We start from the raw sequence: 15,896 nt of genomic DNA, 5'->3' as shown, positions 1-15,896 counted from the left end.
TTCACCAACCATGAAAAAAAAAAAAAGCAAGCCTGTCTGTCTTGGTCTGGGCTCTGAATAGAAAAACAAAACCAAACACCACCACACCCCGCAAAAACAAAAAACAAAAAAACCCCAACAACAACAACAACAAACTCTTGTGAATATCTATAGGACAATATTTGGAATTCAAATTTACCTTACCCACATAATCATGGAAATCCAACACCAAGAAACTAATATAAAAATGATCTTGAATAAGGGATACTTCTGTAGTAAATGGCAGAAGCAAATATAAAGCTTCTTTGGAGAGATACACTCCCACCCAAGCCTGGCTAGGTTTCACGGAAAAGGTGGCTAAACATAAGTTCACAATCCAAAGTCCTTGACCATAAGAGGAAATAATCTACCAAGTATGAGAGTCAGCAGACACACATGCACACACATACAAATAGCGATAGTAGACTTCCAAGAACTTCAGATAATAGAATATTAGATAACATTCATAAGGCAGGTTAAGATGACTAAAAACATGAAAAAAAGGAGTTAAAAATCTGAGAAACATATTTAAAAATCCTGTATTTTGGAAAAAAACAGAGGTTTTAATCAGAACCAAATAGAAATTCTAGACATGGAAAATACCATCATTGAAATTTAAAACTCAATGAATACAGTAAAGAGCATATATTAGACACAGGTAAAGAGAGATTTATTCTGCTGGAAAATTTGTCTGAAGAAATTTTTCAGAAAGCAGCACTGAGAAATAAAAGATGTAAAACAAAAACAGTTAAAAAGGCATGAAATCTAAAATAAGAGAACCTAACATACAGCTATTTGGGGTTCCTACAGGAGAAAATACAGTAAATTTGAGAGACATAATATTCAAAGGGAACATGTGTGATAATTTTTCAGAATTTATGAAAGAGATGAATCTTAAGATTTAGGAATTATAGAAGAATCTCAGATTGAATTAAAAATTTCATACCTAAGCGTAAGAAACCAAGAAACAGAAAAGTCATGTTTTCAACAAGTTGAATTCTTCACAATATTAAACTATAATTCAAAATAGTAAGTTCATGTAAAGAAATGTTCATGTAAATTTACCATACTTGCTAAAAGAACTTCTAAAGGATTTCCCTCGGCAATAAAGGGTAACATGGAAGAAAGGATGTGGAGAAAAGACATTAATACACAATTGGCTAAATATAGCACAGTATTAACTCTGTACAACAATAATAAAAGCAGTGACTAATTTTGAAGATAAGCTGATAGACAAGTTGCTGAACAAAGCAATATGTATGACAGTAAAGGTGACTGGATTAAAACAATCTAATAGTTTTGAACATGTTTTGGAGGAGAATACGAATATTAATTTAATGTTAGACTAGTTAAGTACATGACTTACAATAAAAGATTATAAAGAGAATATATACTTGCAAATCAGTAGAAGGAAAAATAAAATTCTATCGGGTTAGTAGAGGATATAAGAGAAATAAAGAAGTATAGAGAAAGTAGGGTGATTCAGAAGGACAACTTAGGATGGTAGAAATAAATTTTCAAAGGTATCAGTGCCACAATAAATGTAAGCAGCTTTTGTGGTTGGTTTGTTTTTTGTGACAGTGTCTCAGTTTGTCACCCAGGGTAAAAATGCAGTGGCACGATTTTGGCTCACTGCAAACTCTGATTTACGGGCTCAAGTGATCCTCCCACCTCAGACTCCCAATTAGTTGTGACCACAAGTGCACCCCACCATGCCAGGCTAATTTTTGTAGAGATAGGGTTTTGCCACGTTATCTAGACTGGTCTTGTACTCTTGTACTGAAGCAATCCTCCCTTCTCAGCCTCCCAAAATACTGGTATTATAGGTGTGAGCCACTGCACTTGGCCTATAGTTTAAAGCCACTAGCTAAAAATGAGTTTAAGAATGAATAAAGAAATAAAATCCAACATACAATTTAAAAGAGACACACCTAAATCATAAGAAGACTAAAAAGTTTGAAGATGATAGAAAACATATACCAGACTCAATGCTAAATTCACTGGAGGTTTTCATTCGGAAGAAGCTAACAAGTCTCCTCCCTTTGAAGCACCAAGCACAAATAATAAATCTGACCACCAAGATAAAAGACCTAAAACCTACAGGAAGGGCTTCCTATCAGATGGCCCCCACAGATCATTCTACAGATACTCAAAGTCAACAAGCACTGTCACTCAGAGCTTCCAACAAGCTTTCTAGTCCCTCGTACCTGATCATGAGAAGATGATCAAGAATTGCCACACATCTGACACAAGCCCTAAGGTGGAAGGCAGCAAAATAGGGGAAGAGAAATAAACATCCCTGACAAAGACTTGAGGAAAGAGAAATGAAGCAGGGAATTAAAAACACTTAAAAATTCAGCCACAAGGGCCCTTATGCCCTATTTTGCCTTGTTAAAAATCCAAGATGTTATGAAAAATGGATGTTGCATCCATGAACAAAAACATGGGGTTATAAAAAGAGAAACATTCAGAAAACAATAACAGAAACAACAGCAAAAAATATCCTCTCGGAAATCAACAAATATGATAGCAGTAGAAATGTTGGAAGCTAGAACTGAGAAACCCTCCCAGACAGTAGAACAAAATTACAAAGAAATGGAAAACAAAAGAGAAAAGGAAAACAAAATCATAATGACAGTCCTGGAAGAACACATCTGAATCACAGGAGTTTCTAGAAAGAGCAAACAGAGAAAATGGTTGAAATGATCTACCTATGAGACGACTCAAGAAAATTTCCCAGAACTGAAGGACGCACATTTTCAAGCTTAAAAGGCCCAGCCCAGTCTGTGAAAATAGACCTATACCAAGGCATGTTATTATGAAATTTCATTTCAGTAGAGAAAAAGAAAAGATTCTAAAGCTTCCAGAAAAAAAGAAAAAACAGTTTATATACAAAGGATCAGGAATTAGGTGGCTTCAGATTCCTCAATAACAACACTGGATGCAAGAAGGCAATTAATTCTGAGGGACAATGATTTTCAATCTAGAATTCTACAATCCTCTGCCAAGCTACCAAGCAGGGGCGAAGGCAGAACAAAGATAATTTCAGTCCTGCAAGATCTCAAAGCATTTACCTCCCAAGCAATGGAGGGTGTTCTCTACCAAAACTAGAGAGAAACTAAGAAAGAGCACGGGGATGGAAAAAACAGAAGACTGAAGAGAGTCTCCTTGAGGACATGGAGAGTCTCAAGGATAATATGAGCACAACAGCAGAATGCAGTCAGAAAACAAGTATGGCACAAGACACTGGCACGCTGAGAACTGCCCACCACCCTGTCCCCTGTCCTTATACCACATTTCCAATCTGAAGAGAACACCGGAAGGGGAGCTCAAACAAAATAAGGAAGATGTGAGATATTGAAAAAGAGAATCCTATCAGAAGAAAGGCAAAGGGAATCCTCAGCAAGACAGCTGTGTAGTATATCTAGAAAGAGAAAGAAAATAAAGGTCTCTAGAAAGTCCATCTTAGGGTGACAGAGTGAGATCCTACTCTGTTTAAAAAAAAAAATGAAAGAAAGTCTGTCTCCAAGAAAGAGACAAGAATTAAGAAACTGACCCATGGGGTTGTCCTTATGGAAACTTATACTAAGAGGCTACTCAAAAGTGTAGGATCCGTTAGCTATATGTACAGAGAAAATTATGCAAAAGAAGTTCAGGAGGTTGAGGCGGCCAAAAAAAATTTCTTTTTAAAGAAATTTAAAAAAAAAAAAAAAAAGGAGGCTGGGCGTGGTGGCTCATGCCTATAATCCCAGCACTTTGGGAGGCCAAGACGGGTGGATCACAAGGTCAAGAGATCGAGACCATCCTGGTCAACATGGTGAAACCCTGTCTCTACTAAAAATACAAAAATTAGCTAGGCATGGTGGTACACGCCTGTAGTCCCAGCTACTCGGGAGGCTGAGGCAGGAGAATTGCTTGAACCCAGGAGACGGAGGTTGCGGTGAGCCGAGATGGTGCCATTGCACTCCAGCAACTGGGTAAAAAGAGCGAAACTCCATCTCAAAAAAAAAAAAAGAAAAAGAAAAAAAGAAATTAAAAAAGGGACATGATTACAGATACAATAAAGGTGAATGTTAAAGTTATTTAAATACTATAAAAATCTTTTTGACAGTACATTTTAAAACTTAGCATAAAAGGAAAAATTTTCCTAGAAAACATAATTTATTAAACTGATTAAAGAGAAAATGAAAAGACGGCGAAGTTTTATAACACTTACAGTAAGTGCATCAGGAGTTTAAAATCTGCTCACAAACACCAACAAAAAGCCAAAGGAAACCCACCCACGGTCCAATAGTTTTAGAGGAAAATTCTATCAAACCTTCAAGTAACAGATAAGGCCAACTGTATGTAAAGTGTCCCAGAAGATGCAAAAAGAGGAAATAATCCTCAACTCATTTTATAAGGCTGGTGTTATCTTGATAACCCACCCAGTTAAGGCCAGTGGCAGAAAGGAAAATTATAAGCCAGTCTCACTTTACATATATGAAAATGTTAAATCCTAAACAAAGTGTTAACACATCAAATAAAGCAACTTATTAAAAATGCAGTATGACAAATTGGGTTAACCCTAGACACAAAAGGATAGTGCATCATCAGAAAATCTGTTAACATATTTCATCACATTAAAGGATTAATGGAGAAATGTTTTAATTAATGCAGAAAAAGTATTTGATAAAATCGAATACCCATTTATGATAAAAGTTCTTTCCAAAGAGGAATAGGAGGAAATTTCCTGTCTATCATCTATTTATCTACCAAAAACTAAATATTATTTTTAATGGTAAAAATGTTAGAAACAATCTCTCTAAAATAAAAAAATAAAAAATAAAAAGACAAAGATGCCTGCTACTTCTCATGATCTCTTCTAGGAAGCTAATTTTAAATCTTATTAAATGTACATTTCATGCCACATAGTGTAGCACTTATATGTTCTCTTATCAACTCACAGAGGAATAATCGTCTCCTAATTTTGAAAGTAAGTTCCTTGAAGGTGTCTCACACACCATACTTCTTTTGTACCTTGTATAGTATTTAGTATTGTAGCATTATATTCAGCACGTTAGGCGCATAGAAAGCATGTTTGATTGAAGAACACCAAGAAATGGTGCCTGAAGTAATTTTTAAAATAACTTTCATTTTCCTGTTAATAGAAGTTATACTTCTACATTGCAGGGAACTTGAACTGTTTTGAAAATATAAAGAATAAATTTTTAAAATCCCAATCTCTCTTGCTAGAGATAACTACTATCGGCATTTTGGTGAATTTTTCTTCTTCTGTGCATATTTTAACACAGTAGGGCTCATACTCCTTAAATGTAATTTTTTTCCCACCATTGTCATTCAACCAAAGGTGTAATTTTGTACGTTACTATTTTCTTCCTATAGAAGAATTTCCTCATAACCATAATTTTTAGTGGTTCCATGATACTAAATATCATAATTTACCGAAACATTCCCTATTGTTGAATTTTTAGGTCACTTCTATAAATGATGATATTTTTGAATGTACATATTTTTCTGTATTTTAGATTATTTTCTCAGGATAGGCCATGAAATGTTGGAGATCATTTGTTTCCTCCAAACACTCTCAACCCTCAAAACACACTGATGTTTCTTGGCTGGGTCCCTCTGTCCTCCTCTACCTCCAACTTCTAGTTTAACTACAGTGGAAAAGTAGAGGGGACAGGGAAGAGGAAAAGAAACACATCAAAAGTAGACTCTTGGCCAGGCGCGGTGGCTTACGCCTATAATCCCAACACCTTGGGAGGCTGAGGCAAGTAGATCACTTGAGGTCGGGAGTTCAAGACCAGCCTGGCCAACATGGTGAAACCCCATCTCTGCTAAAAATACAAAAATTAGCCTGATGTGGTAGCGAATGCCTGTACTCCCAGCTACTTGGGAGGCTGAGGCAGGAGAATTGCTTGAACCCAGGAGGCAGAAGTTGCAGTGAGCTGAGATCACACCACTGCACTCCAGCCTGGGCAACAGAGTGAGACTCTGTCTCAAAAAAAAAAAAAAGAAAGAAAGGAAAAAAGGACTCTTTGAGGCAGGACTCAGAGCCAAGGAAGTTGTCAGGTGAAATCTTCTCACCTGGCCATCCCTATGAAGTCCCCTTCCCCTTCTCCCTCTCCTGTCTTTCTGCAGCAGCCTCTCCTTTCTCCTCTAGAAAACCACTCGAGAAAAAAGAATTCTTACCATAACATTTCTAAGTTCTTATATTTTGTCTCTTTGTAAGGCTGTTTGGGTTGTTTCTTATTTTCAGTTGATCCATGAACAGTTATGTGATAAACAAACTGAGAGCCTTTCTGGCTTAGGAGCACGTGTCTCTTAGAAAGTTCATTAAGGTTGTTCAAATCCATATCAGAAAGGGTGTTGGTGTATAGCTGCTGATATGAAAATCTTTTTTCTTCTTGTTCTTTGTGTCCTCTTTCTTCATTAACATTCAGCCCGGAGTCATACCCAGTAGAGTTTTTATATAAGACCCTGTCAAAAGCTTGTTTTGGTGGAGCAAATGTATTAGAGGTTTCTTTGAGATTCTGGCTCCTAAGTGCCCTTGAGTCTTGTAAGTCGTCGTTAGAGGCATGCATAATCACAGTCGATTCATGCTTTGTTGAAGTATCAAGAGGCTTGTTTTGGTTTTGTTGCTGCCTGGGAGAGTTATTCTGGCTCCCCTGACTGGCAATCAGCTCCTCCTTTGTGGAAGACTTCTGGCCATTCTGGTGTTTATGCAGTTTTTGAATCTTGGGCTTGGCTGGTCTTCTGGAAGGTTGATGGTCATTCACTGTTTCAGAAGGTTGCCCTCTTGGTACATTGCTTGATTTGGTACTTTCATATTGAGACCAGTGTTCCTGGTAATTCTAAAGAGATATTTTGGGTTAATGTAAAATTAGAAGACTGGCACTCTTCACAAATGTTAAATTAGCATTTTTCAAATTGGGAGTTGAGACTTCTAGGAAGGTGACCAAAGAATTGAAAACAAATAAAGAAAAAGTAGGGGATTTTTTCCTAAATTCAGGCAATTGGAGAGTTAGTAGCTGAGTGATTCCTCCTGGAAATTTAGGATTATAAGCCTAGAATGAAATAGAAAGCTTAGAACGGGCTTTATATTAAGGACAAGTCTTTGGCTTAAAAGTTTACGTTTTAAAAGCTAAGTCTTTGGCGTAAAAGTGTTGCCAACTTGGGAAGGGGTGGGGAAGCTAAAGTACACATGCGAATCTACGTCACAATATGCAAGCTTATTTTAAGTAACATGAATGTTTTTAAAAATCTTAACCAGAAAACACTAATAATTTGCTTTACAAACCAAGTACAAATTTAATATTAAATACAACTCAGATGATCAAATCTTTTTACTCATGCTGGTCAGAAGCTAGAAATGACCTCTTCACCAGATGAAACAAATTAGATTTTATTCAGAGGATTATAAAAGAGTCTGTGCTGTGATAGGACATCTGTGAAACCACAAGGGTTGTTTTGCTTCTGTTCCTTAATATAGCCTGCACTTAGGCAATCAAACATCTGGGGGAAATATTTCAATTTCAGAACAGTCTTTATGCTTTTCAAAGTCTCCTAACAACAAAATGTACTCCTGGTATAATAGATACACTATGGAACTATATCGTGCTATTGCCTTTTAGAAATATTTTCCAAGGAATAAAGCACTCATTACTTTGTGAAAAACTAGCTGAGTTAAGAGGCCTTTGCAAAGAATGATTAAATGCTTATTGAAAACAGTAGGATGACCATATGCATCAGTGTGTTACATAACTGCAACAGCTTTCTTAACACTTATATTTTTAAAATCTCTTTGGCTTATATCTATAAGACATTAACTGAAAAATGCAACCATTAGATGAATGAATATTTTACCCTGCCAGAAAGAATGATCAAATTACTGTGATAAGAGTTCAGCTTTGATTTCACTTTTCTGACACATTCTGATACAATCATTAAGACTCATCCTATTCCTACATAATATTAAGCAGTGTTCTATTTCTAGTGAAATCACGTTATAATGATAATGTTGACATTATTAAATTTAAAACAGTAATATGCAGTATTACTTATTATATCATACTTTTAAAAAACAATGACTTCTAATTTGAAATTTAGAAGTTGTTCTTTGAGAATTTGAGCTTTCTAGGGGATTGGAGCTCTGATTAGCTCCAATATACTCTAAATTTTTACTTGTGGTGCTCCAAAAAAAGGAGAACGCTAAAAGCTTCTTTTCTGTATTCCAGGTAAATTCCAAGTATTCCTTCCATGCAGTAAATTGAGCTGCATGGGGAAATAAGGGCAGGAAGGCTCTGCAAATACATAGCTCCAAGAAAATCCTTCCTTGTAATGGATCCAGAAAAATAATTGCTCTCTAACAATGTTATAGGTGTGGTTGTGAAACAGCAGCTCTTTTTATGGCTGGCAGCACTGTTGCGAAGGTAAAAACACGCCCCCCTTGACTGCGACCTAAAAATGTTAATTGATGCTGATAATGTCATTCTTTTCAATATTTGTTCAGCCATTAACTTGACAGAGAAATAACCAGGATGCTGCCATCTAAATGTACATTTCCTAGTTTTCTCTCTTAATTTTCACCAAGAAAGAAAATACCTACTTCTCAGAAATTTCTTTTCTTGGGTACTAGATCTGAAATCCTGGGTTACCACTTGATCTTAATCTCATTATTACCTTGCTGCCAACAATTCAGATCATAATAGTACTCTTCACAGGGTGCTTTGACAACAAGGCCAAGGACTCATCATTTTATGAAACTTCAATTGTCTCAAGTGTTAAACCCGCTATTCACGTAAATATAAGTGCCCAGAGATGGCATTTCAGTCCCCAGAAAGGAAGGCATTTACGGGCTTGATATTTTTCTCACCTTCCAAGCAGCCTACTTGAGATCTATGGTTTACTGAAGATTTATTACCCTACAATTGGGGCATCAGGTGTCACTCTTTAGGTGGCAAGACCTGAGTTCCCTGAAGTTAATATACAAAGCCATTCTCCGACGATTTAATCTCCATCAGCACTGAAATCCTCTATTCCATCCTGCTCTCACTGGGGTTCTTTTGTTACCAACACTCGCAATCAGTGCATACTACATGCACTCAGAATAACTGCTTAATGGGAGTAGGTTTTTGTGTCACACACAGAGTGTTAGCCTGGGGGAATCCTGATGCCTAATGCCGGGATGATAATTTCTTAGTAGGACTCATCCTTAGTTATTAATGCTCATTCATACTGCGCCACCCAAGAGAAGTTTGCACGCAACCCTGTGAAAGGCAGCACCTGGCTGTTTCTCTTTTACGGCTTCCCTTTACACATGTCATAAGCAGACGGGACAATGCATGCTCTGATCGCAACCAAAAAGTTAATCTGCCTCAACACAAAAGCCACTCCTGCTCTGAGTTAACCTGACTCGACCATGGAGTTCTGAGAGCTGTGCCTGGGCTCCGAGATGAGCTCTAAAGTGGAGACATTTGTGTTGTGTTTCGCTCTCTGCTGTGTGTATGAACAATAAAACATGAGTACCTTGAGACTGAGATACAAATTCCATCTGATGATTTAAGAGAATCTCAGGCAAAAATACTGATTGGCTCTACTTTTCTCTGTGGGTAAGGAAGAACCCTGTGTTCAGATGAATAGAAGACGCAGTTAGTGATAGTGTTGGAGAATACTGACAGTGTTGGAGGCAAAACCAGATTAACAGCTCTTTGGAAAGGTGGGAAGATTACTTAGGATTTGATTACAAGGGCTTTACATGAATGAGTAAAAGGTCCTACAGTATCTTTCATACTATCATTACCTTTTCTTTGCCTGGAAAGTTAAGAGTTATTTGCCGGGCGCGGTGGCTCACGCCTGTAATCCCAGAACTTTGGGAGGCCGAGGCGGCAAGACATCGAGACCATCCTGGTCAACATGGTGAAACCCCGTCTCTACTAAAAATACAAAAAATTAGCTGGGCATGGTGGTGCACGCCTGTAATCCCAGCTACTCGGGAGGCTGAGGCAGGAGAATTGCCTGAACCCAGGAGGCAGAGGTTGCAGAGAGCTGAGATTGGCCATTGCACTCCAGCCTGGGTAACAAGAGCAAAACTCTGTCTCAAAAAAAAAAAAAAAAGTTATTTTAGAGGGCTAAGAAAGAAAGCATACTATTTATCCTTTTGAAGCATTACTTAACTGGGGAACTTTTTATTTTATTTTTTCTACTGACATGTTTCTTGCCTGGTGCCACGGTTTGAATGTCTGTGTCCTCCCTAAACTCGTACGTTCATCCTAACCCCCATGGCAATGCTATTTAAAGGTGGGGTCTTTTCAAGGTGACTAGGTCAGGAGGGCAGAGCTCTCCTGCATGGGATTGATGTCCTTATAAAATAGGCTCAAGGAAGCTCATTCACCCCTTCCACTGTGTGAGGACACAGTGAGAAGGTGTCACCAGTGAACCAGGAAGCAGATCCTCACCAGACATGGAAACCTCCAGTGCTCTGACCTTGGACTTCCAGCTTCCAAAACTGTGAAAAAAATAAATCTCTATTTATAAGCCACCTGATCTATGGACGGAAGGACTAAGATACCTGGGAAAGATCCGCCAGCGGCAATGTGCTCCTCACCCTGCCCAGAAACAGTCCTCGGCCTTATACTGCATTCAGTCTGAGCACACAAGTGAAGTGAGATTCAGAAAACCTGTGAAGATTCACAGGCAAGCACAAAGTGATTCAGGACACTAAGACCTATGTGGCAAGGTTAAATGAAGAGAGATTACTTGGCTTCAGGTGAAGACTCTAGGCATGGATTAGATTCTTACAGAGAATATAATGATGACCATCATTCTTAGTATTTTTAAAGTAAAAATACACAGGCTGAAATGGTCTCAGGCACATCTTCTCTCTTTCCTCACCCTATGTCTGGTTTCTCACTCTTTCTAGCATGTAAATGTATTTAAGACTCTCCTATAAAAAGAAGGAAAGAAATATTCACTTGATGCTATTCTCTAGTTGAATCCTATCTCTTTCTTAGCTGGGTACAGTGGCTGGCCTATAATCCCAGCACTTTGGGAGGCTGAGGCAGGTGAATCATTTGAGGTCAGGAGTTCGAGACCAGCTTGGCAAACATGGTGAAACCCCATCTCTACTAAAAATACAAAAATTAGCTAGGCATGGTAGTGTGAACCTGTAATTACAGTTACTTGGGGGGCTAAGTCAGGAGAGTCGCTTGAACCTGCGAGGCAGAAGTTGCAGTGAGCCAAGATCATGACACTGTATGCAAGCCTGGGTGACAGAGCAAGATTCTGTCTCAAAAAACAGAAACAACGATAACAAAAAACGATCTCTTTCTCAGTTCACAGTGGGGCATCTTAACTACGTCAGGGCACTGGCCGCTGCTCCGCATCTCTTATGCTGACCTCTGCCCGCTGCCATAGAGCATTCCTTTTCCCCATCCCGTCGAAATTGCTCTGCTCAGGCCACCAATAAACTTTTAGTCACCAAATCCCATGTGCACATTTTTCTTGACCTTTTTATTTCCAAGTTATTTCAAACTTGCAGAAAGATTGCTAGTATGGACAACTCTAAAAGATTCTTATCCAGATTGAAAAATGTTAAACATTGGGTCACATTTCATTATTTTCTCCATCACTCCACACATAAACACATAGACATGCATCTATCTACATGTATGCTATTATTGTTTGTATTTTTGGTATTTAGTTTTTCCAAGCCATGGAGCCTTCCATATGTGTGAGTTGCATGTGTAATGCCCCTTGCACGGCACCTCACTGCTGGTACCTGCTTAGACTGTGAACAGTCTCTTCGCCACGGCACCGTCTGAGTCCTGAGATACATAAAACAGACAGCAGCACTTACCACCTATGTCAACTTTTCCCTCCCTAGACCATACCAACAGCAGCCAGAGCTGTCATGGTTCCTCGTTCCTCCTTCTGCTTTCACACCTTTGCCTGCATTTGTCCTTCTAGGGGCAGCTGAGATACTGACTCGTATGGTGGGTATTTCTCTGTCTTCCTAGGGCAGAATTAGGTGCTCTTTTAGTTCCACTGCATTTTGTGCCCACGTCCATATTACTGCATTATAATGATTACATAACTGCATTTCCACTAAAGTGTTGAACTCCTAGAGGGGAGGTACCACTTTTAGAAAAAAACCACCTTTCTTCAGGTTTTGTTTACTGCTTTAAAGAATTTTTGTTGTTGTTTGTTTGCTTGTTTTTTTTTTAACTATATCTATTAGCCAGGCACCTAATCTACAGTGCCTAAAATGTAATAGATACTCAATAAATATTTGCTGTGTGAAATATTTTGATTTTGCATAAAGATATTTTGCATTAGTGAGGGTTATTGTTGTTAGGGTAGGTTTGTGAAACTTTGAAAGTCATCTTTCAAGAAAGAAATTTCAAATGAGGCCTATTTACCCTTGGAGATATACTAAATAATCTTTTTATCCATATTTTGTATTTTTTAGAGACAGAGTCTTGCTCTATTGCCCAGGCTGGAGTACAGTGGCATCTATAACATCGAATTCCTGACCTCTAGCAATCTTCCCTCCTTGGCCTTCCAAAGCAATAGGATTATTGGCATGAGCCACTGTGCCCGGCCTGCGATCTTTAATGTTTCTTTAATCAGTCACTAAATATTTATTGAGTATCAGCCTTGGGCAAAGCATTGTGGTAGGTGATGTAGAGAAAAATACAATCGGTACCTTTAAAGTTCTTGTAGTGTAGTAGGTACAAAAGAAACGCAGGCATGGTGGCTCATGCCTGTAATCCCAGCACTTTGGGAGGCCAAGGCGGGTGGATCACCTGAGGTCAGGAGTTCGAGACCAGACTGACCAACATGGTGAAACCTCGTCTCTACTAAAAATAAATAAATTAGCTGGGCATGGTGGTGGGCGCCTGTAGTCTCAGCTACGTGGGAGGCTGAGGCAGGAGAATCACTTGAACCTGGGAGGTGGAGGTTGCAGTGAGCCGAGATCCTGCCACTGCACTCCAGCCTGGGTAAAAAGAGTGAAACTCTGTCTCAAAAAATAGGAAGGAAGGAAGGAAGGAAGGGAGGGAGGGAGGGAAGGAGGGAGGGAGGGAAGGAATACAGGCAGCAGCTAATGAGATTGACCAAATATGGCAGACCCTGAGCCGGTGGTCCAGACAATAGACACAGCAGGAACTGAGGGCAGAGAAGCAGGGTGGGAGAGGCTGGGAATCTCCATGCAGAGGTAGCCCTTGAGGGAGCACTAAAAAGAAGGCATTGGACTAGGTTAGTTGAAGAGGAAAAAGAAAGGCAGCCTGAAGTGTCTGTGTACCAGAGTGCTGGGCAGTTCACAGATTCTTTCCACCTAAAGAATGGGAAACATCCCTTAGGCCATTCGTTTTTATTGTCATTTTAGATCTAACACTCTTTAGATGTTTTGCTCCACAATGTCTTCATTCAGGAATGGGTTATAAGCGCATTGATTATAGTACACACAGAGAATAAGCAGCATTCTTTTGGCTTTCTTTTTTTTCACCCCCAAGATGGATTTGCACTCCTGTTGCCCAGTATGAAGTGCAATGGTGTGATCTCGGCTCACTGCAACCTCCGCCTCCCAAGTTCAAGCGATTCTACTGCCTCAGCCTCCTGAGTAGCTAGGATTACAGGCATATGCCACCAACCAGGCTCAGCTAATTTTTTTTTTTTTTGTATTTTTAGTGGAGATGGGGTTTCTCCATGTTGGTCAGGCTGGTCTCAAACTCCTGACCTCAGGTGATCTGCCCACCTCTGCCTCCCAAAGTGCTGGCATTACAGGCATGAGCCACTATGCCCAGCTTCTTTTGGCTTTCTTCTGAATTTCTTCCATATAAAAGTTTTACTGCCTCTGTCAAAGGTCATGCCATAAATCAAGCACTGTGATTTTACCTTGATTATTATTTTTTTTTCAGTCTCCATAGAGACTATAAAAATTGCCAATGCCAACTATATTTCAAGTTTTCATGGTCAGTATTAGGCAAAGGTTTCAGTTAGCAATAATTGTACCTTGTATAAACTGCACTAGTTATGGTATTGCCACTGGGCAAAACTTTTTACCTAATGATCATTTTATTATTAGCTGAGAATCCTATGGTTTTCCTTAGTGACAATTATGAAAGCTACAGGTTACAATAATCTTACATGCTTCAAATGTATTTTCTATAGCAATTTAAATAACTAGAAATACATGGTCATAGAATTCTAGCATTTTGCAGCTGTGATGGACCTTAAAGATCATTTAGGCTAATCCTTCGTTTAATAAAGAAGAAACTTAAGGCTCTGAAAGAGTTGAGGTTTGTCTAGTCATACATCAAGTAAATAGCAGGTTGAGGCCCAAAAATTTATCTCTTGTGACTGAGCCATTACCCATAATGCACGACAAGCCTTAAGGTATTTCCTTTGTCCTGGTTCCTGTTGACCAAGCTCCCCTGGCTCTCTATCAGGTCTGGGAGTGGATGCTGTCCTCTACATCCCACTGCCATGAGCCATTTCAGTCCCCATGCTCTCAGCTTTTAGGTGTGGCCTCACTGGCATCAACTTTCAGGAAGCTCTGGGTGAATGACTTTTTATTTCTTTTTTTGCAACTCTGAAGTGGGGCCTGGAGGCCACTGGGGAGGAAAAGAGATGATTTGGGCTGTCCCTTCTTTGTAACCTCCCTGAAGCTGGGATAAAACTTACTATTTTTATTACTATGATTATCACTGTACTTAGTTTTAACTGATGTCAACAGGCTCTATAGGCTCAGTAATTTCAAAGGACTCATCTCTTCTTAAGCAGGGATAAAACCTGGTCCAAGGGGGGCTCCACATTGACCCTCAGCTTACAGTGCTTTTTCTGTTTCTTTTCTTTTCTTTCTTCTATTTTTTTTTTTTTTTTTTTGAAATGGTGTCTTGCTCTGTCACCTAGGCTGGAGTGCAGTGGCGTGATCTCGGCTCATTGCATCCTCCACCTCCCAGGTTCAAGCGATTCTCCTGCCTCAGTCTCCCATGTAGCTGGGACTACAGGTGAGCACCATCATGCCTGGATAATTTTTGTATTTTTAGTAGAAACAGGGTTTCACCATGTTGGCCAAGCTGGTCTCGAACTCCTGACCTCAGGTGATCCGCCTGTCTTGGCCTCCCAAAGTGCTGGGAATACAGGTGTGAGCCACTATGCCTGGCCTTTTTCTGTTTCTTCTAGAAAACAAGTGTGGAGAATTGAGGCTCTGGGAATTCCCATCCATTTTGTTTTTTTAGAAATAGTGTCCCCATCATCTGGAATAATAAGTAACTGCCAACTCCAAAAGGACTCAGACTTGGAAGTAGCACAGAGTTTCTTTGGAACTGTGATTTTTCCTGCATGTCTTTCCATGTCTCCCTTCTTTTTCTTTCTTTGTTTTTTTTAGATGAAGTCTCACTTTGTTGCCCAGGCTGGAGTGCAGTGGTGCAATTTTGGCTCAGTGCAACCTCTGCCTCCCAGGTTCAAGCAATTCTCCTGTCTCAGCCTCCTGAATAGCTGGGATTACAGGTGTGCACCACCGTACCTGGCTAATTTTTGTATTTTTAGTAGAGATGGGGTTTCACCATGTTGGTCAGGCTGATCTCAAGCTCCTGACCTCGTAATCTGCCCTCCTCGGGCTCCCAAAGTGCTGGGATTACAGGCATGAGCCACCTACCGTGCCCGGCCCCCATGCCTTCCTTCTGTGTGGGGTTTTAACTCAGTATGTTTAAAGTGTGATATGATTATTTTCTTCCAGAAAACAGAACCCTTGGAAAAACAGGTAGGGTTGGCTGGCTGAGCAGGCAATGGCTCCTCTGAGCAGAGCAGAAGCCAGTCTCACCCACAGGAAGGTGGGTAATCATTCTCAGGCATAAAAATAAACCCTTAAG

General features: G+C 39.5%; 1 protein-coding gene and 1 non-coding gene across 8 annotated transcripts in view; both read right to left on the bottom strand.

The window, feature by feature from the left end:
* Positions 1–15,896, bottom strand: part of JHY (junctional cadherin complex regulator) — a 73,430-nt gene that overhangs the window by 14,404 nt on the left and 43,130 nt on the right. For all 7 annotated transcript variants that reach the window (XM_035264904.3, XM_009007011.5, XM_035264906.3 and 4 more), the window contains one exon: positions 6,214–6,875. In XM_035264904.3, coding sequence (XP_035120795.3) covers positions 6,214–6,875 — 662 coding nt within the window. The remainder of the gene's footprint in view (positions 1–6,213; positions 6,876–15,896) is intronic.
* On the bottom strand, positions 13,941–14,079 carry LOC118145874 (U4 spliceosomal RNA). The gene has a single exon (XR_004731362.2). It is a non-coding gene; the product is annotated as a U4 spliceosomal RNA (small nuclear RNA).

The sequence above is a fragment of the Callithrix jacchus genome, chromosome 10 (assembly GCF_049354715.1).
Source record: "Callithrix jacchus isolate 240 chromosome 10, calJac240_pri, whole genome shotgun sequence".
NCBI lineage: Eukaryota > Metazoa > Chordata > Mammalia > Primates > Cebidae > Callithrix > Callithrix jacchus.
This window is presented reverse-complemented; position numbering and strand designations above follow the sequence as displayed.